General features: G+C 41.5%; 1 protein-coding gene across 4 annotated transcripts in view; it reads right to left on the reverse strand.

Moving 5' to 3' along the window:
- LOC126253384 (ATP-dependent RNA helicase DDX42) overlaps positions 1 to 24,128 on the reverse strand; it is a 69,809-nt gene that overhangs the window by 15,005 nt on the left and 30,676 nt on the right. For all 4 annotated transcript variants that reach the window (XM_049954679.1, XM_049954677.1, XM_049954678.1 and 1 more), the window contains exons 7-8: positions 13,499 to 13,649; positions 661 to 753 (exon numbers count right to left, since the gene is read on the reverse strand). In XM_049954679.1, coding sequence (XP_049810636.1) covers positions 661 to 753; positions 13,499 to 13,649 — 244 coding nt within the window. The remainder of the gene's footprint in view (positions 1 to 660; positions 754 to 13,498; positions 13,650 to 24,128) is intronic.

The following is a 24,128-nucleotide window of genomic DNA, read 5'->3' on the forward strand; positions in this document are numbered from 1 at the left end:
GATGCACCTGTAAACCCATCTGTCATTACTTGTTATGATACATTTCAGTAGTGCTGCACAGCTGTTGACTTCAATTAGCAACCCCTGAGCAACATGAACCTGTTGCTGTTTTTGTACAAAATTAAAAAATTTTGAAACAAATTTTTCTCTCACACATTTCATACCCAAAACACCTGAAAAAAGTTCATTCTATGAACCAACTGATAAGCCAACTTCTCCGATTGTTATTCAGCGATCATTCATAATTATTTCTTTCATTTTTTCGACAATTTCATTCACTGGTGATGTAATGAGTCAACTGGGATGTTTTTGTTTTTCAACACTTACATGGCCTTCTTCAAAATGCTTAAACCACTGGTAAACCCTGGTTTTACTTATAACAGTTTCACTAACATTCATAAAACTTTGCAGCATTCTATTCCTTTCTTGTAGAAAAATTTAATACAAAGTTGTGATCCATTTTTATAAAACAATAAATAAATACTTATACTAACAACAAAGGATACCTTTTTAACAGCTGACAACAGACTAAGTATCTGATATAGCTATCAACAAAACAATCTCACAAATTGGACAGATACAACAAGAAAAATTACAAAATTCCTGTTACTTTTGAACACACTTTGTATACCTGGATAGCAGATTATAGAGTTGGGTTACCTGTTCTTCCAATACGATGTGTGTGAGTATCAATGTCACGGGCAACATCATAATTAACAACAGTCCGTATGTGCGGAATGTCCAAACCACGAGCTGGAAAAACGAGTTACATAGTTAACCAAGTAACATAGTTAACAACAGAAAACCAACAAAATTTTAACAATTAGCAAGAAGTAAAAAGTATCTAAACAATGAGTGCTCATAAAGTGGAAACACTTTTTATTGTGCTTTCCAATGTGGTAACGGAATCCGACACGATTGGTTTCTTTAGACAATATCTCATTCTGTGAAGGAATTCCAGAAAATTAATACATACGAGCTATAAGATAAAGTAATACTACTTAACACATGTGGCAAAATTACTCCATAGAACAACAAGATTCATGACTTCATGGCAGATTAAATCTGTGTGCTGGACTGAGACAAGGAAAGGCAAGTACTCTATGGACTGAGTTACCCAAGCACGAGTCACAACCCATCCTCACAGCTTTACTTCCACCGGTAAGTCACCTGCTACCTTCAAAATTTCACAGAGGTCCTCCTGCAAATCTTACAAGATTAGCACATCTAAAAGAAAGGATACTGCAGAGACATGGCTTAGCCATAACCTGGGGGATGTTTCCACAATGCAATGTTCATTCTGCAGCAGAGTGTGCGAGGAGTGCTAGTCTTGCATGTTTCGCAGAAGAGCTTCTGTGAAGTTTGGAAGGTAGGAGATGAAGTACTGGTGGAAGTAAAGCTGTGAGGATGGGTCGTGCTCATGCTTGGGTAGCTCAGTTGGTACTGCACTTGCCTGCTAAACGCAAAGGTCCCAAGTGTGAGGCTCATTACAGCACATAGTTTTAATCTGCCTGGAAATTTTGTACCAGTGTACACTCCAATGCCGAGGAAAATTTAATGCTGGAAACATTACCTAGACTGTGGCTAAGCCATGTCTCCGCATTCTTCCAGGAGTACTAGTCTTGCTAGGTTCGCAGGAAAACTTCTATGAAGTCTGGAAGGTAAGAGACGAGGTACTGGTGGAAGTAAAGCTGTGAGGGCAAGTCGGTAGAGCACTTGCTCGCGAAAGGCAAAGGTCCCGAGTTCAAGTATCAGCCTGGCACAGTTTTAATCTACCAAGTAGTTTCATATCTGTGTACACTCTGCTGCAGAGTGAAAATTTCTTTCTGGAAACATGATTCATTGTTATCTTTATGCTTTCAGTTTAAGCAGGAGATCCCAAGTTTGAGTCCCGGTTGGGCACACATTTTTTACTGTCCCCATTGACGTATATCAACGCCTGTATGCAACTAAGCATAGTGATTTCATTGTAATTTCATTCTTTCAGTTTAAGTATATAAACAATAAAAGATGGTGATAGTACAGACAAAATGAAGATAAAATTAGAAAGGTGTTATGAAGTTTCACATAAAAAGTTTTTGGCTGATAGTAATACAATAACAAATTATGATAAATTTTTAAAGACATGAAAAATGTTATGCATTACTTTTAGATATTTACAATACTCTGATGCTGTTTTTCTGTTTCCTGATCACCCTTATTTTACTCTGTACAGGCTATAGTGTCCTTTTCTGAACTTCAGCAAGTCTCTGCTTTGTTCACTTGACATATATCCCACACACTGGAACAGTATTCTAGAATAGGTCACACTAGACTCCTGTACAAGATTCCTTTCCCAGAATCCTCCCAACCAATTTGAGTCTTGGATTTGTCCTCCCTATTCTTTATTTCACAAGCCCATTTTATTTTATATCACTTTGTAGAGTTAACCCTAGGTACTTAAATGGTATGACAGGTTCTAGTTTGCACCTAACACTTTAATACGACACTTCTGATTTCACTCTCTTGTTTGTGTACACTATGTGGTAATTATCCAGAAAAAGCTGAGAAAAGCTGCCATTCAGAGAACTATGCACTACTGATGCTATCTGAAAATTGGTTATATATATATTGGGAATGTCATTTGTTCCCTTATACTTTCCCAGGCCACATCCAATGTTAGTATTCCTCAAGAATTTCCCCATCTAAAATAACATACTGAGCACTATTAGCAAAAAATTCCTCATGTGAATCAAATCTTTAAGATGATACTCAAGGAAGATTGAATCTATTAGTTTAATTCAGTCCACCATTTTTAGGATACTGCACATGGAAGTGGGGTTGCCTGAACTTGTGCCAATTCTTTGGGAAAAATCCCCACTCCACTTGAAAACTAACGTTGTGTTCAAGCTCAGAACATGGTCTAGGTATCTGCAAAGAAATGCATTTTAAGGACAATGACCGTAATTATCATTTTTACTCTTCTTATAAAAGACAATGACCTGCACTTCACTGCAGCTGGATGATACTGTTCACCACAAGAGATGATGCCAGTGAGAGCTAGAAAGGGGTATAATTCTGTCATATCCAACATAAAAGTATAACAGACATTCTGTTGAATTATGCCTCTGTGGTAGTTCTGAGTAATTTCAAAGCCAAGGGCACTTATTTAAGTATCACATGTGTTCCAGTGTGAAGTCAAGCACTGGCACACCAGTCGGGAACATTAGAGCAGAGAGGGCTGTGAAGAGGACGTCAGCTAATTGCATGCGGACCAACCCTTCTCTAGGATGACACTGCGATGGCAGCGCACTCTACACGAAGAAAACATAAGCGCTGGCCCCCACTGGCCGCAGCCCAGTTGAAGACTGTCAGTTCTACAGCAGCGAGTTCAAGAATAGCAACAAGACTAATAATTTCGTTTCTACTATATATCATTGTCTATAATGATGAGATTTCTTATTTTGTCTGTCGCCCATTGCTTGTGACACTTCTGTTTAACACCAACAAACTTCATTAAAACAATTTGCTTGAATTGTTGTCTAGTGATTCGAGAACACAGGTTTCCTAGGCAATCCGTTTTTCTGATGAGTAGGCAGGATACAACAACATATTTGTATCAACTGTGGTCAAACAATGATATCATATCAGGTGGGTGCTTAAGTTCCTAGTGTTTTTGTTTTGCATGTTGATTATACAGGGCTATTACAAATGATTGAAGCGATTTCATAAATTCACTGTAGCTCCATTCATTGACATATGGTCACGACACACTACAGATACGTAGAAAAACTCATAAAGTTTTGTTCGGCTGAAGCCGCACTTCAGGTTTCTGCCACCAGAGCGCTCGAGAGCGCAGTGAGACAAAATGGCGACAGGAGCCGAGAAAGCGTATGTCGTGCTTGAAATGCACTCACATCAGTCAGTCATAACAGTGCAACGACACTTCAGGGCGAAGTTCAACAAAGATCCACCAACTGCTAACTCCGTTCGGCAATGGTATGTGCAGTTTAAAGCTTCTGGATGCCTCTGTAAGGGGAAATCAACGGATCGGCCTGCAGTGAGCGAAGAAACGATTGAATGCGTGCGGGCAAGTTTCACGCGTAGCCCGCGGAAGTCGACGAATAAAGCAAGCAGGGAGCTAAACATACCACAGCCGACGGTTTGGAAAATCTTACGGAAAAGGCTAAAGCAGAAGCCTTACCGTTCACAATTTCTACAAGCCCTGACACCCGATGACAAACGCTTTGAATTTTCGGCGTGGTTGCAACAGCTCATGGAAGAGGATGCATTCAGGGAGAAACTTGTTTTCAGTGATGAAGCAACAAAAATGGTTCAAATGGCTCTGAGCACTGTGCGACTTAACTTCTGAGGTCATCAGTCGCCTAGAACTTAGAACTAATTAAACCTAACTAACCTAAGGACATCACACACATCCATGCCCGAGGCAGGATTCGAACCTGCGACCGTAGCGGTCACGCGGTTCCAGACTGAAGCGCCTTTAACCGCACGGCCACACCGGCCGGCGATGAAGCAACATTTTTTCTTAATGGTGACGTGAACAGACACAATGTGCGAATCTGGGCGGTAGAGAATCCTCACGCATTCGTGCAGCAAATTCGCAATTAACCAAAAGTTAACGTGTTTTGTGCAATCTCACGGTTTAAAGTTTACGGCCCCATTTTCTTCTGCGAAAAAAACGTTACAGGACACGAGTATCTGGACATGCTGGAAAATTGGCTCATGCCACAACTGGAGACCGACAGCGCCGACTTCATCTTTCAACAGGATGGTGCTCCACCGCACTTCCATCATGATGTTCGGCATTTCTTAAACAGGAGATTGGAAAACCGATGGATCGGTCGTGGTGGAGATCATGATCAGCAATTCATGTCATGGCCTCCATGCTCTCCCGACTTAACGCCATGCGATTTCTTTCTGTGGGGATATGTGAAAGATTCAGTGTTTAAACCTCCTCTACCAAGAAACATGCCAGAACTGCGAGCTCGCATCAACGATGCTTTTGAACTCATTGATGGGGACATGCTGCACCGAGTGTGGGAGGAACTTGATTATCGGCTTGATGTCTGCCGAATCACTAAAGGGGCACATATCGAACATTTGTGAATGCCTAAAAAAACTTTTTGAGTTTTTGTATGTGTGTGCAAAGCATTGTGAAAATATCTCAAATAATAAAGTTATTTTAGAGTTGTGAAATCGCTTCAATCATTTGTAATAACCCTGTATATTGTAATTTGGAGACAGCAAGTGGAGGTGTGGATGCTAGAAAATAGAGTGCCCAGTGGAGAAATTGGAACATTCCCAACATATTCTTCAGTCCAATAGAGGGGTTACAGCAATGGATGCAGCCAGAACAAATGCACCAAATCTGAGGATAACGCCACTGGACAGAGAACAGCAGGAAAATGGTTTTCTCATTTTGATGAGAAGTGTTTTGGCATTAGTGACTCTCCATATTCAGGAAGACCTCCGAGGTTTGATAAAGACTGTTATGCATTGATCCGTGTCGGTGTACTCAAGAAATGACAAATGAGATGAACTGTGATCATTTCACTATCGTGCGACATTTGCATACAGTGAGGAAGGTTCAAAATTGGGTATACAGATACCGCATGCTATAAAACAAAGTCACAAAAATCAGAGCATGCATCTCTGCTTGCTCGTCATCATTTGCCACATGAACAACACTGACCATTCCTATCCTGTATAATTACTGGTGACAATAAATAATATCTTTATGCTAAAATAAGGAAAAGAAAGGAATTGTGAGCCCAAACAAAGCAGCAACTCCCCTTACTAAGACCTGCACGCATCCACAAAAGATAATTTTATGCATCTGGTGGAATAGCAACAGTGTTGTGTACTACTAATTGGTTCCCTGATGTGTAACCACCATGGCCGACATTTACTGTCCACAACTGAGACATCTTGCAGACGCTATCCGAGAACAACGACCAGGAAGACTGCCTGAAGTGATGCTACTCCACGATAACACCCGTTCGTATTCTGCTAGAGTGGGGAGGGGGGGAGAGGGGGGAGGGGGGGAGAGGGGGGGGGGGGGAGCAGACACAACACACACACTTTACAGAAGTTAGAAAGGAAAGTTGTTATTTGCCTAACTTGTACCCTCGGAATTTCACCTTTCCTGCTCTCTATTGAATAACTTTCAAGGAACTTCTTTTCCAGATGAAAATGCACTCCAAATGTGGCTTGACAAGTTCATCTCAAAACCAGGTGATTTCTACAGCTGCGGTATTGAAAAATTACTCCAGTGTTGGCAGACTGTTGTGAACAGTAAAGGAAAATATATTTTTGATGACTAAAATCTAAGTTATTTGTATCTGTCGTGTTTATTAAACTGATGGCAAAACGCTATGTCTTATGCACCAAGTCAATAGTATGAACATGCACTGATGTGCAATAATTTAATATTTTGTCTTTCTGTTTGTCATCTGTTTCAATGCAAGACTGACTAGTGAGAGACTTCACATCTATCAGATTTATGTATCAACTTTATGTACTACCAGCAACATAAAAAAGAACACTGCTAGTCATCACTCAGAGGAGGTGTTGAGGGTCACGATCTTTCATAAGTACTAAAGGCTGACTGCTGATGCATCTGGGGTGAGCTCTAATCTTTTTTGGGGTGGATAGTGGAGGTACAGAAGGGTAATGGGGGTACAGAAGAGGTGTATGGATGGAGTGAAACAAAAGGGGTTTTTATTATAATGTGTTCCACTCCACACACAGTCTGTCAGCCTGCTTATATGTATCCCAACTTTTACCTTATAAATATCTTGTGGTTGCCATTCTTGATATTATTCACTAAAGTGGACTTGCTTTGCGGAGATACTAGATCGAGACGTGTCCTCTTGACAATTGACTTCTTCACCTTTTGCATGGGTGGATGCTGAAAGAGAGCTTCCATCTATCCAAGCTACTAAAATGACTCAGTCTCCTATGTGAAAACCCTTCTGATATTACAAATGCAATCTTTTCAGTGTACAGCTCATTTAGAACTGTGTGTGGACAGATCTCTCTTAACCCATAACCCAAAATAGATCACAATATGTATTACTGTACAAAATGACAATTCTCATATCTCCCTCAACTGTTCTGGTGCTGACTTCATTGCCTGTGTCCTTTACTCCACGACTTCCAAGGCACTGCCAAGCCGTGATGCCACAGCATAAGCAGGTGGAATGCTCACTCGCCATCACACCTTGTCGACTTTCTGAGCTGAAGTCTTTTACACCACATAAGAGGTTTGTTGACTGGAATACTCTCTTTCAAATTCTGAAGGTGGCAGGGGTAAAATACAGGGAGCGAAAGGCTATTTACAATTTGTACAGAAACCAGATGGCAGTTATAAGAGTCAATGGACATGAAAGGGAAGCAGTGGTTGGAGGCTCTCCCCGGTGCTATCCAATCTGTATATTGAGCAAGCAGTAAAGGAAACAAAAGAAAAGTTCGGAGTAGGTATTAAAATCCATGGAGAAGAAATAAAAACTTTGAGGTTCGCCAATGACATTGTAATTCTGTCAGAGACGGCAAAGGACTTGGAAGAGCAGTTGAACGGAATGGACAGTGTATTGAAAGGAGGGTATAAGATGAACATCAACAAAAGCAAAATGAGAATAATGGAATGTAGTGGAATTAAGTCGGGTGATCCTGAGGGAATTGGATTAGGAAATGAGACACTTAAAGTAGTAAAGGAGTTTTGCTATTTGGGGAGTAAAATAAATGATGATGGTCGAAGTAGAGAGGATATAAAATGTAGACTGGCAATGGCAAGGAAAGCGTTTCTGAAGAAGATAAATTTGTTAACATTGAGTATAGATTTAAGTATCAGGAAGTCGTTTCTGAAAGTATTTGTATGCAGTGTAACCATGTATGGAAGTGAAACATGGACGATAAACAGTCCGGACAAGAAGAGAATAGAAGCTTTCGATATGTGGTGCTACAGAAGAATGCTGAAGATTAGATGGGTAGATCACATAACTAATGAGGAGGTACTGAATAGAGTTGGGGAGAAGAGGAGTTTGTGGCACAACTTGACTAGAAGAAGGGATCGGTTGGTGAGACATGTTCTGAGGCATTAAGGGATCACCAATTTAGTACTGGAGGGCAGCGTGCAGGGTAAAAATCGTAGAGGGAGACCAAGAGATGAATACACTAAGCAGATTCAGAAGGATGTAGGCTGCAGTAGGTACTGGGAGATGAAGAAGCTTGCACAGGATAGAGTAGCATGGAGAGCTGCATCAAACCAGTCTCAAAACTGAAGACCACAACAACAACAACAACAACAACAAGAGGTCTGTTCAAAAAATTCTGGAATATTCATAATTTCGTGCCAATGGTGTGCTGGAGTGAAATGCGGTTCGCATCCCTCCACATGCCTGTCATGTGTAACTGCTGGAATTTTTATTGTTGTATGTCTGTTACTTATTGTTCAGTGCTGTATGGAGTACAACGTTGTGTCACACAATCTGTGAATTTTGAGATGTCAGAGTTAGAGGTGCAACGCATCTGCATTAAATTTTGCATGAAACTCAAGAAAACCTTTACAGAGCCACACCAAACAATGCAGGAAGCCTACAGTGATTAGTGCTTAAGCAGTACTCGGTGTTACAAATGGTTCACAGGGTTTAAAAGTGGCTGAACAGAAGTTAAAGCTGACTTTCGTTCAAAATGCCCTTCATCATATACCAACGACATTCATGTCAGGAATGTCAACAAAATTGTGTGTGCTAATTGAAGATTGAATGTCAGAGGGATTATAGAAGACTGTAACATTTCAGTGGGATCATGTCATGAAATTATGTCACAGGATCCTGGAATGCATCGTATTGCAGTCAAGTTCGTTCCACGGGTCACGAGTCAAGACCAGAAAAACCTTCGCCTTGCAATCTGTGAAGAACTTTCGGATTGCACACATGTGAAGATGTTTCTTAAGAGAATCATGACTGATCATGAGACATGGATCTATGGTTATGATGTTCAGACCAAGGTTCAGTCTTCACGATGTGACAGGAAAGTTTCTCCAAGATCAAAAAAAAAAGCTCGTAAGGTCAGTTCAAATGTCAAAGCCATGCCGATAGTTTTCTTTGACTTTGAAGGATTAGTTCATCATGAATTTGTGCCACAGGGACAAACTGTTAATCAATGGTACTATTGGGCTGTGTTGTGACGCCTGCGAGAAAATGTGAGAAGAAAATGGCCTGAAATGTGGTGAAATATTTCATTGTTCTCGAATCACGATAACGCACCTGCACATTCATCCCTGTTGGTGCATGATTATTGCACAGAAACTGAAATCACTGTGCTGCCTCATCCTCTGTACTCTCAAGACCTGGCCCCTGCGGCCTTTTTTAATTTCCAAAGTTGAAAACACCATTGAAAGGATGAAGATTTCCAATGATGGACAAGATAAAAGAAAATTTGCAGACGGAACTTCACGCAATCCAGCAAGAGGTGTACCTAGACTGCTTCCAGAAGTGGAAAGTACTGGGAGTGGTGTATCAATTGTGGAGGACAGCATTTCAAAGGAGACCATGCACAATAAGTAAAAGGTAAGTGTAGTACAATTTTACGGACAAAGTTTCGGAATTCTTTGAACAAACCTCATATGACTAACCAGAGCACACACAGTGGGATGTTCCACACTTAATGACTACCTGAACAATGTTTCCTGTTACCACAAACATCTTTTGGTTGGCTTTAGTTGTTAGAAGTAGAACATGTTATTCTGCAGATTCGACATGTCACACCACATGGGGTAGGGGTGTGTGAGTAGGGGAGGGGAGGATATTACTGCCGCCTGTGGGAACATACAGGGACAAAGTGGAGGCACAATAGTGGGCTGCTAAGTGCAGTTTGAAAGCCAGGAGAGAGAGAGAGAGAGAGAGAGAGAGAGAGAGAGAGAGAGAGAGAGGAGGAGAGGAGAGGAGAGGAGAGGAAGGAAAGTAGACAAGGGGAAAGGATTATGCAGGCATGCTGGCAGATACAAGGTGTGTGTAGTGCTACACCAGTTCTGAACCCCACCTTACTCTGTTTACTCCTCCATCTAACTGTGATCCACCCTTCTGCCCCAAATCATCCCATGTAAAGTTTCCAGAATTTCCTACCCAAAACCTTGCCTCATCATCATCCTACCCCAAACCTTGCCTCATCATCATCCCCCAAATTCCTCAACATGAAACCAGCTTCACATCTGCAGAAAGAATTATAACCTGCCACCTAAAAACTGATCTCGTCCTTATACTCTACCTGCCAACAAAGGCACTGTGGTCATGAGCCACATGAATTACCTTTCAGACAGATTCCACCAGTTGTCGGATATGTCCATCTATGCCCTGCCACATGGATCTCATTCCAGAAATCTAGCAGGAATGCCAGCCTCTCCTCAAATCTATAGATCAATTCCAGAACCTCTCCTATGAGTCTATCTCTGTCCTCACCCTCGTAACTTTCTGCACTTCTACCATCTACATGCTTCCTAATGTTCATACACCCAACCATCCAGAACACCCCATTCTTACCACACCACCTCTACCTTAGACGACCAACACCTTCAGCCTATAACTACTAACTTACCACCCCATATAAAAGATTACCCATTTCTTCAACAGACTACAAGATTACTGTTTTTTACATCCTATTCTCATTCCTTCACAACCTCAACATCTCTCCCATCCATTTCACCCAGCCCTCCTCATCCCGGCATGCCACCTTCCTGGACCTTGACCTCCGCCTGTCTGATAGCTCTATCTGCACCTTTGTCCACATTAAACCCACCAACAACAGACAGTACCTGTATTTTGACAGCTGTCATCCCTTCCACATAAAAAATTCCTCCCATACAGTCTATCCACCAGCGAATGGCACATCTGCAGTGACAAGAACTCCCTTTTCCAGTAAGCTGAGGATCTCACCAAGACCTTCAGAGACACGCACTATCCTTCAGACCTCATCCCCAATTAGATCTGCCTTACCATTTCCCCACATACACCCTAACTTCCCACCATTCCAACAAAAGGTGCAGAGGAGTACACCCTTCGTCACCCAATACTATCGTGGACTGGAACAGCTGAACCACATCCTTCGTCAGAGCTTTGATTACCTAACATCATGGCCTGAAATGAGGGACATTCTACCCAAGATCCTTCCCATCCCTCCTAAAGTGGATTTTCTCTTACTCACTCTACCTCCATGACATCCTAATCCATCCCTATGCAACTCCCAATGCCAACCCCTCACCAGACGGATCATATTCCTGTGGAAGACTCGGGTGCAAGACCTGCCAATCCATCCACCCAGCACTGCCTATTCTAGTCCTGTTATAGGCTTATCATTCCCCACCAGAAGCTGTGCTACCTTGAGAGCAGCCGTGTCATATAGCAGCTCCGCTGCAATCACTGAACTGCTTTTTATGCTGGTATAACTGCCAACCAACTGCCCTATTCTTGTTCCCTCTACCTCTTTGTGTGCAGCCCTCTGCCAATGCACATGCCCATCTTTCCCCTTTCCTGTTCCTCTCCTGTGTCCCTGCCCCCTCCACCCCCTCACTGCAGGCACAGCCTCCCAACACTGTACCTGTTGGCAGTCTAGCCCTTGCGTGCTTCACCAGACAGCACTCACCTCTCACCCCACCCATACCCTGCTATTCTTTTCCCTTTCCTGCCCTCTCCAGATTGCTGCTTCCGTTCTACGTGACAGTTACATTTCAGTACGAGCTGCTGGTGATGGCGGTCATGTGTGTGTGAGGTGTGTTTGCTTGTGTGTGTGTGTGTGTGTGTGTGTGTGTGTGTGTGTGTGTGAGACTAAGGTTTTGATCAAAAGCTAAACATGTAACGGCCTCTTTGTTGTGCCTGTCTGCAACACAACGTGACATCTTTACGGTGAGTAGCAATTTATCTTTTCCTTAACTTGGAACTTTTGTTATCTTTTTTCATACCACCACAGTTTATATCTCTGTTGGCATGTTTGTGGTGGACAAATTTATAAAATTAAAAATAAAGAAAAAATATTCAAGCAGTTTTTGCACAATCAAATTATCTTACACTACATGGAGGGTTGCTTTTTTTTTTTTTTTTGGGGGGGGGGGGGGGGGGGTTCAGAGGAAATGAGGTTGTAACAGTAAAGCCACTATCAGAAGATCAAAACTATTTGCAAAATCACTTAGACAGAACACCTGTATCGTGTGAAAAGTGGCAATTATCTCTGAATAAAGAGAAGTGTGGGGTCATACACATGAGTAAAAAGAGAAATCTGTTGAATTTAAAGGCTGTCGATTCAACTAAATACCTAGGATTACAATTATGAACAACTTAAATAACACCGATAAAGTTATGGAGAAGACAAACCAGATACTGTGTTTTATTGACAGAACTCTTAGGAAATGCAACAGGTCTACTAAAGAGACTGTCTGCCCTACATTTGCCCATCCATTTGTTGAGCACTGCCGTGTGGTGTGAGATCCTTACCAATATGACTGAGGGAGAACATAAAGAAAACCACATAAAAGCAGCCCATTTTGTATTATTGCGAAATAGGGGAGAAAGTGTCACAGATACAATAAGCAAGTTGGTGTGGTAATCTTTAAACAAAAGATTTTTTGCACAGCAGTCAGATCTTTGCACGAAGTTTCAATCACCAACTTTCTCCTCTCAATGTGAAAGTATTTTATCATTACTAACCTTCACAAGCAGAAATGATAATCACAATTAAATAAGAGAAATGAGAGCTGATACAGAAAGACTAAATTGTTCATTTTTCCCGTACAATGGTGGGGAGTAGAACAGCAGAGAAATAGTCCAAATGTGGTTTGAAGAATCCTCTGCCAGTCGGGAACATCAAGAACAACAAGAAACGATGGGCATGTAGTAAACTGCAGTTGAGAGCACTGTGCACCTTAATAGTCCTGAAGTGCTCACATTCAGGAGATCTAATAAGACATATAACAAAATCCTATCTCTCAGAAATGTTATTTACTTGTTCGGGTAGGAAATGGGGATAGGTTGTGGAAGCTCAGAAAGAACAGGGAAGTCACCCAAACCTCAGGGTGCGACAGACTCACCTGTTGTAACTATGAGGGTCAAGAAAGATGAATGGAGAGGTGTCAGAGAGAGCAGGTCGAAGATAGTACAGTGTAAATTTTTTCTACTTTTATCTGTATTCACATGCAATACACCTGGAAAGTGAGTGCTCATTCTGTCTCCCTGTAAAATTATCATTTTCTCAAGTGAATTATCCTTTTAGCTGTAATTGTTTGTAGCTGTACAACTTGTACTTGTATGAAGCTGGTCAACAGCTTTAGACCAGTTATTAAGATAATTTTGTCAGTGAGAACAATAATGCTAAAGCTAAATGAAAAGAATAAGCAACAACTTATGCAGCTGTTTATATGTCCCTTGATATATATTGCACGTCACCAAGCTGGAGCCTGTAAGAGACTTTATTCAAATTAACACTGTTAAATGTATTCAATCTGCAGTACCTGCAACATCAGTTGCCACCAAAACGTTGACTTCCTTTTTCTTAAACTGAGTTATAACTTTATTCCTCTCTGCTTGATCCATGTCACCATGCAGCAACAAAACATCGTACTCCTTCAGTTTTAAATTATTAGATAATTCTTCAGCATTTGCCTGTAATATTAATGGGGTTACTTTATGTTGCCACACAATAACTTTACAGAGGGCTAAAATCTAAAGACACAAACACAACTATCAATTACAATCAAAACTGATATTACAATTTAAATGTCTGCAAAGGAAATAAAAGACTAAAATTAAATATCAAACAAACAGAGAGAAAACGTGTGTAATTAATAGATGGGACACTAGTGCCTACCCTCCCCTCTACCACCTGTCAATCTGTCTGTTTTATTCAGGCTAAATATGACAGCAATTTTTGTTTCATAAAGAATATGTCTCCCAGGAGCAGGTGTATAACATATTATTTAATGGTTATAGCTAATTTTTTAAATTTAAGGTTATAAATTTCATTTAAAGAAACTCTTAATAAACATATCATGCCTGAGAAAGAACCGATGTAAAACAATATAAAATCCAAGATGGATTGTGACAATATTACGAAAAACACACACACACACACACACACACACACTCGCTCGCTCACACAATTGCAACTCGTGCCCAAGAGCACATTCTCTGAAAGCTGAAGTCAGACTGCAAGCAGCAGTGTATGATGAGAGGGGCAACCAGGTGGTAGGGTAAGGAGAGGTCTGGGGTGGGGAGGGATAGCAGGGTAGGGGTGGAGGACGGTAAAGTGGTGCTTGAGGGAGCATACAGGGCCGAGGTGGAGATAGGTTGGGGCAGCTGGTTGCAGTCGAGAGGTTAGATGGAGCATGGGGTCGGGAGGCAGCAGGAAGGGGGGCGGGAGTGGGGGAGGGGGGAACCTAAGGCTGCATTGGTGGAATAGAAGGCAGTGTAGTGCTGGAATGCGAGCAAGGATGGGAGTAGATGTGTAAGGACAATGACCAATGATGGCTGAGGCCAGGAGGATTGTAGGAGTGTAGGATATATTACTGGGAGAGTTCCGAACTGCATAATTCAGAAAAGCTGGTGCTGGTGGCACAGCTCCAGATAGCACAGGCACTGCAACCTAGAGCATTCAAGTGGACAGACAGCTTGTTGATTGTCATGCCCACATAGAATGCAGCACAGTAGTTGCAGCTTAGCTTGCCGTTAATGTGATTGGTTTCACATGTAGCTCTGCCTTTGATGGGATAAGTGATGTTTGTGACCAGACTGGTGTAGGTGGTATGTATGAGACAGGTCTTGCCTCATGGCTCATATCTCTGCAATAGACCTAGATGCAAAGGGTTGGGAACAGGGGTCAAGTAGGGATGGGAAGGATAGCGGGTAGGATATTTCTCATTTAAGGGCACAACGAGAGCTACTGAAAACCCTGGCGGAGAATGTAATTCAGTTGCTCCAGTTCTGTGAGGCACTGAATAACAAAGGGAATGCTCCTCTGTGACTGGACAATGTGATTTGAGAGGTGGTGGGTGACTGGAAAGATAAGACACAGGAGACCTGTTTTTGTACAAGGTTGGGAAGGTAATTACTGTTTGTGAAGGCCTCGGTGAGAACCTCAGTATATTTCCAGAGGGACCGCTCGCCACTACAAACACGACAGGCAAGAGTGGCTAGGCTGTAAGGAAGGGACTTCTTGTATGGAACAGGTGGCAGCTGCCAAAGTGGAGGTATTGCTGGTGGTTGGTAGGATTGGTACGGATAGAGGTACTGGTGTAGCCATCTTTGAGTTGGAAGTTAATATTGTGTAATATGGCTTGAAGTGTTGGGTAGGACCAGGTGATGTGAATGGGGGAGAAGGTGTTGAGGTTCTGGCGGAATATGGATAGGGTGTCCATCACACTCAATTCAGATCACGGAGATGTCCATGAGCCATGCAACAATGCAGGACAAGTATGTGGGACTGGGTTCTGGCTAGGGACAAGGAAACTTTTCTGTATGGACCCAGATGGAAGGAGCAAGGATCCATCGCGGTGGATAAAAATGCAAAAAAGTACATCCGTACCCATCTAGTCCCTTCCCTGTTCCCATTCCAGCACTACACAGCCCTCTACTCCACCAGTGCACGCTCATTCTTTTTACTTTTCTCCTTTTCCATTAAACCCCCTTCCCCACCACCCTCCGTCTAACCTCTATACTGCACCTAGCTGCTCTACCCTCTCTCCACCTCGTCCCTGCATGCTCCCACATGCAGCACTTTACCATCCTCTATCCCTAACCTGCTGTCCTTCCCCTCCCCGTCCCAGAATTGTCCCTACCCCACTACCTAGTTGCCTCTCCCATCATGTGCTGTTGCTCGCAGTCTGGCTTCAGCTGCCAGAGACTGTGTGGTCGTGTGTGTGATTTCCATTTTCAATGAAGGCCTTGTTGGCGGAAAGCTGACTTTCTGAAAATCTTTTATATATAATCTTGAAGCCATTGTCTTCATTATATTGGGCTGTAAACAGATGGAGAGGGGCTTACATAATTTAGCAGGCCTGTATATGAGCACCACTTTCACCACATACTTCATCTATGTTCTCAAATCCTCTGTCACATGGCACACTCCAAAATAAGAGCGCATAATGATGATCTAGTATGGAGGGTGACTGCCCAATTAAAAACTGATTCCCTGAGGGAAACATATAAACACAATATTACCTAGCCTATTTTAGACTGTCAAATAAGTAATAGGTAAAGAAGAATGGTCAAACATGCCATTCATAACAATGTGACAACAGATATTCACAGGTGGTCACCTTAAAACTGTCATGGTATGTACGTCATCATCTCCCCAAGCTTAGCAACTGTGTTTTCCCGCTTTATCACTGATACAAAATTTGGCCTCCCCTGTGAACCAATGATCTTGCTGTGGTGATGTGGCTTTGGTGGCTCAATGGTACATATACCTGTACTGTAGGTGCAAACACAACATGGGAGTTTCTGTTGAGAGGACAGAGAAGTTTGTGGTTCATCAACCTTTTTAGCAGCTGCAGGAGAAAGTCTGTATGATTGACCGAACTGGCCTTGTAACACCAGCCAACACTGACTTGCTCTCCTGATACTTTGAACAGCTGAAAGAAAAGGTAAACTACAGCCACCATTTTTCTTGAAAGCATACAGCTGTACTGTGAAGTTAAATGATGATGGCATACTCTTGTGTAACATATTCCAGAGGTAAAATCGACCCCCCATTCAGATCTCTGAACAAGGGAATATTCAGGAGGATGTCATCATCAGAAAGAACAAAACTGGCATTCTGTGTGTCGGAGTGTGAGACGTTAGGTCCCTTAATTAATCAAAGGAGTTAGAAAATATAAAACAGAAAATGGATAGGTTGAAAACAGATATAGTGGGAGTTAGTGAAGTTTCATGTCATTAGGGAAGGACCTCTGGTTAGATATGTACAGGGCTATAAATACAAAATCGAAATGTGACAATCCAGGAGTAGATAGCATGAAGACTAAGAAAAGAGGAATGTGGGTAAATTGCCATGAACAGCATAGTGAACACATTATTGTAGCCAAGAAAGACCTGAAACCAACACACACTGCAGCAGTATAAGTTTATATGCCAACTAACTCCACAGACGATGATGAGATTAAATGAATGTATGATGAGATAAAAGAAATTATTCTGATAGTTAAGGCAGAGGAAAATTTAATTGTGATGACAGACTGGAAATCAAGGGTTGGTAAAGGAAGAGAAATAAAAATAATAAGAGGATATCAATAAGGGTGAAAGGAATGAAACAGGCTGCCTACTAGAATTTTGCACACAATAATTTAATTGCTCTATAGACTTTCCTGGCACAGTAACTGATGATATTCATATCAGGTCTCCAGCCGGAACATGTCATCATCTAGACAGAATACTTCGGCCGTCCGCCTGGCCGCCATCTTCAGGTGAGTAAGCCGTCGCAGTACTCATTGGAACTGAAATCAAACCGCAGTGATGGCTCTTTTATACACTGCCTGTGTCCATTGTGCATGTGTGAACATAACTTCCCTGTAGCAAAAAGCACGACAGTGCACCAGTACTGAAAACTCATGGAAACGATAAATCGAGACATAGTTGACACCTTTCAATGACCAAAGCAAAGACCATTGTTTTTTAATGTCAAACAAAACAGAGTTTCAACTCTCACTTAAAGGATAGCCCTTACCTCTGTTTATAACGTTGTCAGATAGCTGGATTTCAATAGCTTCTTTATCTACACAGCCCCAAAAACACGACACAGGGGCAACCACTTGTGTCTCATCGCACAACATTTTATGTCCTTCAGTAAGACAATGTTTTGCAACTGTAGATTTTTCTGGCTGAAATAAAAATGTGTGGTGATGGCACTCCACACACCGATCATGGACCGTATGAAAAATTTGTCCAATATAGGCTTTCCCACAATGGCAGGAAATTTTGTGGACACCAGGGTTCCTCAAACCCATATCGTCCTTCACTGAGCCCAGCGCACTCTAGTCTTAGCTGGTGGACAGAATACATTATTAATATGAAATTCTTTAAAATTCTTCCTATTTTTGAAGATATTCGTCCCACAAAAGGTAGAAATGCCACTGATTTGCTTGTATCTTCTGTTGGTTCCCGCAAAGATCCAATCTGTACAGCATGACGGATATGATTGTAGGTGAAGCCATTCTGCTTCAACACTGCATTTAGATGACCCATTTCCTGTGTCAAATTATTTGCATCTGAGAAGGCATAAGCTCTTTTTACCAATGTACATAGAACCCCTTAGCATTGGTGCAATGGGTGACAACTGGATGCATGAAGAGAGATAAGGGGTATCCTTTAAGTAAGAGTTGGAACTCTGTTTTGTTTAACATTAAAAAACAATGATCTTCGTTTTGATCAACAATAGGTGTCAACAAGGGTTGATATCAATTTATCATTTTCGTGTGTTTTCACCACCAGTTCACTGTCGTAGTTTGTGCTAGAGGGCAATCATGTTGGCGCACGCGGGGTGGAATCTACAGCAAAAAGCCACGAAATCAAGGAGATGCAACATGGTTAAAGTGAAAGGAACAGAAGGGGACTTATGACCTAAGATGTTGAGTCCCATAGTGCTCAGAAGCATTTGAACCATTTTGAAAGGAACAGAGGTTGAAGACAGCAGAGGATCAAATCAGTAAAAAGACAAGGCCTAGTAGAAACCATTGGAGATCAAAGGAGATATTGAATTTAATTGATGAAAGCAGAAAATATAAATTTGCAGCAAATGAAGCAGGCAAAAGGGAATACAGCCACCTCAAAAATTAGATTGACTGAAAGTGCAAAATGGCTAAGCAGGAATGGCTAGAGGACAAGTGTAAGGCCCTAGTATAACTAAGGGAAAGACAGATACCATCTACAAGAGAATTAAAGAGGTCTTTAAAGAAAAGAGAAGTAGCTGAATGAATATCAAGAGCTCAGATGGAAAACTAGTGCTAAACAAAGAAGAGAAAACTCAAAAGTAGGAGGCGTGTCTAGAGGGGCTGTACAAGGGAAAGGAACGTAAAGACAGTATTATAGAATGAGATGAAGATGAGATGGGAGATATGATACTGTGAGAAAAATTTGACAGAGCACTGAAAGACCTAAGTCGAAAAAAGTTCCCCGGAGTAGGCGACACTTCGCCAGAACTTCTGATATCTTTGGGTGAGCAAGCTGTAACAAAACTACTTCACCTGATGTGCAACATGTATGAGACAAACAAAATATCCTCAGACTTGAAGAACAATGTAATAATTACAATTCCAAAGAAAGCAGGTGCTGATAGGTGTGTATATTACCAGACTATCAGTTAAATAAATCATGGTTGCGAAATAATAGCATAAATTCTTTACAGAAGAATGGAAAAGCTGGTAATAGCTGACCTCGGGGAGGATCAGTTTGGATTCTGCAGAAATGTAGGAACATGTGAAAAATACTGGCACTATGACTTCTCTTCAAAGGTACGTCAACCCTTTTGCTCCTACAGACATGCGCTCTGCATTCCATGCTAGGAGTGGCTTTGTTGTCGCTGTACTGCTCGCCAAATGCTGTTACCTGTGCTCAGAGACAGCATTCTGGCCATTATGAAATGCTTACAATTCGATCTTAAGAAAACTAACCAGTGAAAAAATTTGATTTTTGTACATCTTAACGTCTGATATCTTCACTCGATAAGGGATTGAATTTATTTTCATTACTTGTCATAGTTACTGTGCTGCACCAAACTAACTAAAACATTGCATGAAATTTTAAGGAGTTGTAGAGGTAAAATGAAATTACATAAACTTTGCATATGATTCATTTTATATCATACTTAGCTGCTTAAGAAATGTAAATAAGACATCGAAATTTTATTTAAAATTGAGAAAAAAAACAATATCTCATTTTGTTCTTGAGTTATTAATTTTTATATCCAGCTGACCCCTCATGAACCATGGACCTTGCCGTTGGTGGGGAGGCGTGCGTGCCTCAGCGATACAGATAGCCCTACCGCAGGTGCAACCACAACGGAGGGATATCTGTTGAGAGGCCAGACAAACTTGTGGTTCCTGAAGAGGGGCAGCAGCCTTTTCAGTAGTTGCAGGAGCAACAGTCTGGATGATTGACTGATCTGGCCTTGTAACACTAACCAAAGCGGCCTTGCTGTGCTGGTACTGCGAACGGCTGAAAGCAAGGGGAAACTACAGCTGTCATTTTTCCCGAGGGCAGGCAGCTTTACTCTATGGTTAAATGATGATGGCGTCCTCTTGGGTAAAATATTCTGGAGGTAAAATAGTCCCCCATTTGGATCTCCGGGTGGGGACTACTCAAGAGGACGTCGTTATCAGGAGAAAGAAAACTGGCATTCTACAGATCGGAGCGTGGAATGTCAGATCCCTTAATCGGGCAGGTAGGTTAGAAAATTTAAAAAGGGAAATGGATAGGTTAAAGTTAGATATAGTGGGAATTAGTGAAATTCGGTGGCAGGAGGAACAAGACTTTTGGTCAGGTAAATACAGGGATATAAATACAAAATCAAATAGGGGTAATGCAGGAGTAGGTTTAATAATGAATAAAAAAAATAGGAGTGTGAGTAAGCTACTACAAACAGCATAGTGAACGCATTATTGTGGCCAAGATAGACACGAAGCCCATGCCAACTACAGTAGTACAAGTTTATATGCCAACTAGCTCCGCAGATGATGAAGAAATTGATGAAATGTATGATGAGATAAAAGAAATTATTCAGGTAGTGAAGGGAGATGAAAATTTAATAGTCACGGGTGAGTGGAATTCGAGAGTAGGAAAAGAGAGAGAAGGAAACATAGTAGGCGAATATGGATTGGGGGAAAGAAATGAAAGAGGAAGCCGTTTGGTAGAATTTTGCACAGAGCATAACTTAATCATAGCTAACACATGGTTCAAAAATCATGATAGAAAGTTGTACACATGGAAGAATCCTGAAGATACTAGAAGATATCAAATAGATTATATAATGGTAAGACAGAGATTTAGGAACCAGGTTTTAAATTGTAAGACATTTCCAGGGGCAGATGTGGACTCTCACCACAATCTATTGGTTATGAACTGCAGATTAAAACTGAAGAAACTGCAAAAAGGGGGAAATTTAAGGAGATGGGACCTGGATAAACTGAAAGAACCAGAGGTTGTACAGAGTTTCAGGGAGAGCATAAGGGAACGATTGACAGGAATGGGAGAAAGAAATACAGTAGAAGAAGAATGGGTAGCTCTGAGGGATGAAGTAGTGAAGGCAGCAGAGAATCAAGTAGGTAAAAAGACTAGGGCTGGTAGAAATCCTTGGCTAACAGAAGAAATATTGAATTTAATTGATGAAAGGAGAAAATATAAAAATGCAGTAAAAGAAGCAGGCAAAACGTAATACAAACATCTCAAAAATGAGATCAACATGAAGTGCAAAATGGCTAAGCAGGGATGGCTAACGGACAGATGTAAGGATGTAGAGGCTTATCTCACTAGGGGCAAGATAGATACTGCCTACAGGAAAATTAAAGAGACCTTTGGAGAAAAGAGACCCACTTGTATGAATATCAAGAGCTCAGACGGAAACCCAGTTCTAAGCAAAGAAGGGAAAGCAGAAAGGTGGAAGGAGTATATAGAGGGTCTATACAAGGGCGATGTACTTGAGGGCAATATTATGGAAATGGAAGAGACGGTAGATGAAGATGAAATGGGAGATACGATACTGTGTGAAGAATTTGACAGAGCACTGAAAGACCTGAGTCGAAACTAGGCCCCGGGAGTAGACAACATTCCATTGGAACTACTGACGGCCTTGGGAGAGCCAGTCCTGACAAAACTCTACCATCTGGTGAGCAAGATGTATGAGACAGGCGAAATACCCTCAGACTTCAAGAAGAATATAATAATTCCAATCCCAAAGAAAGCAGGTGTTGACAGATGTGAAAGTTACCGAACAATCAGTTTAATAAGTCACAGCTGCAAAATACTAACGAGAATTCTTTACAGACGAATGGAAAAACTGGTAGAATCTGTCCTCAGGGAAGATCAGTTTGGGTTCCGTAGAAATGTTGGGACACGTGAGGCAATACTGACCTTACGACTTATCTCAGAAGAAAGATTAAGGAAAGGCAAACCTACTTTTCCAGCATTTGTAGACTTAGAGAAAGCTTTTGACAATGTTGACTGGAATACTCTCTTTCAAATTCTAAAGGTGGCAGGGGTAAAATACAGGGAGCGAAAGGCTATTTGCAATTTGTACAGAAACCAGATGGCAGTTATAAGAGTCAAGGGGCATGAAAGGGAAGCAGTGGTTGGGAAGGGAGTGAGACAGGGTTGTAGCCTATCCCCGATGTTATTCAATCTGTATATTGAGCAAGCAGTAAAGGAAACAAAAGAAAAATTTGGAATAGGTATTAAAATCCATGGAGAAGAAATAAAAATTTTGAGGTTCGCCGATGACATTGTAATTCTGTCAGAGACGGCAAAGGACTTGGAAGATCAGTTGAACAGAATGGACAGTGTCTTGAAAGGAGGATATAAGATGAACATCAACAAAAGCAAAAAGAGGATAATGGAATGTAATCGAATTAAGTCGGGTGATGCTGAGGGAATTAGATTAGGAAATGAGACACTTAAAGACGTAAAGGAGTTTTGCTATTTGGGGAGCAAAATAACTGATGATGGCCGAAGTAGAGAGGATATAAAACGTAGACTGGCAATGGCAAGGAAAGCGTTTCTGAAGAAGAGAAATTTGTTGACATCGAGTATAGATTTAAGTGTCAGGAAGTCGTTTCTGAAAGTATTTGTATGGAGTGTAGCCATGTATGGAAGTGAAACATGGACGATAAGTAGCCTGGACAAGAAGAGAATAGAAGCTTTCGATATGTGGTGCTACAGAAGAATGCTGAAGATTAGATGGGTAGATCACATAACTAATGAGGAGGTATTGAATAGAATTGGGGAGAAGAGGAGTTTGTGGCACAACTTGACAAGAAGAAGGGACTGGTTGGTAGGACATGTTCTGAGGCATCAGGGGATCACAAATTTAGCATTGGATGGCAGCATGGAGGGTAAAAATCGTCGAGGGAGACCAAGAGATGAATACATTAAACAGATTCAGAAGGATGTAGATTGCAGTAGGTACAGGGAGATGAAGAAGCTAGCACAGGATAGAGTAGCATGGAGAGCTGCATCAAACCAGTCTCAGGACTGAAGACCACAACAACAACATCCAGCCGACTTTCACATTCTGTGCCGGCTGCTATGAAATACTTATCATCCAATTTTAAGAAAACTATTCTGTGGAAAAATTTGATTTTTGCACACGTTACGGACAGATGTCACTGGCCAATAAAGGACTGAATTTCTTTTCTTTATACATCACAGTTACTGTGCTGCATAAAATAAAGTAAAATATTGCACAAAAATTTTGTAGAGGTAAAAATGCATTGCATAAACCACGCTACGGTTGACTGTAGCTCATACATCACCATGCATGAAATGTACATAAGATATCAAAATTTGATTTAAAATTGAGAGCAGAACGACACCTCTTTTAGTTCCAGAATGAGATTTTCACTCTGCAGCGGAGTGTGCGCTGATATGAAACTTCCTGGCAGATTAAAACTGTGTGCCCGACCAAGACTCGAACTCGGGACCTTTGCCTTTCGCGGGCAAGTTCTCTACCATCTGAGCTACCGAAGCACGACTCACGCCCAGTACTCACAGCTTTACTTCTGCGAGTATCTCGTCTCCTACCTTCCAAACTTTACAGAAGCTCTCCTGCGAACCTTACAGAACTAGCACTCCTGAAAGAAAGGATATTGCGGAGACATGGCTTAGCCACAGCCTGGGGGAGGTTTCCAGAATGAGATTTTCACCGCTGCAGAGTGAGTTCGAGTCTCGGTTGGGCACACAGTTTTAATCTGCCAGGAAGTTTCACCTCTTTTAGTTCCTGAGTTATTGGTCTTTATATCCGGTGGATAGATGGGTGAGACATGCCCACTTCTGTACCTGTGCATCGGGAATCATGCGGTTGTAACAATTGTCAGATTTCGTAAATGGTTCAAGATATCAAAATGAGGTTTTCCAAATGATAGCCTGAGAAGATACATGTAT

This window comes from Schistocerca nitens, chromosome 4, assembly GCF_023898315.1.
Source record: "Schistocerca nitens isolate TAMUIC-IGC-003100 chromosome 4, iqSchNite1.1, whole genome shotgun sequence".
Taxonomy (NCBI): Eukaryota; Metazoa; Arthropoda; class Insecta; order Orthoptera; family Acrididae; genus Schistocerca; species Schistocerca nitens.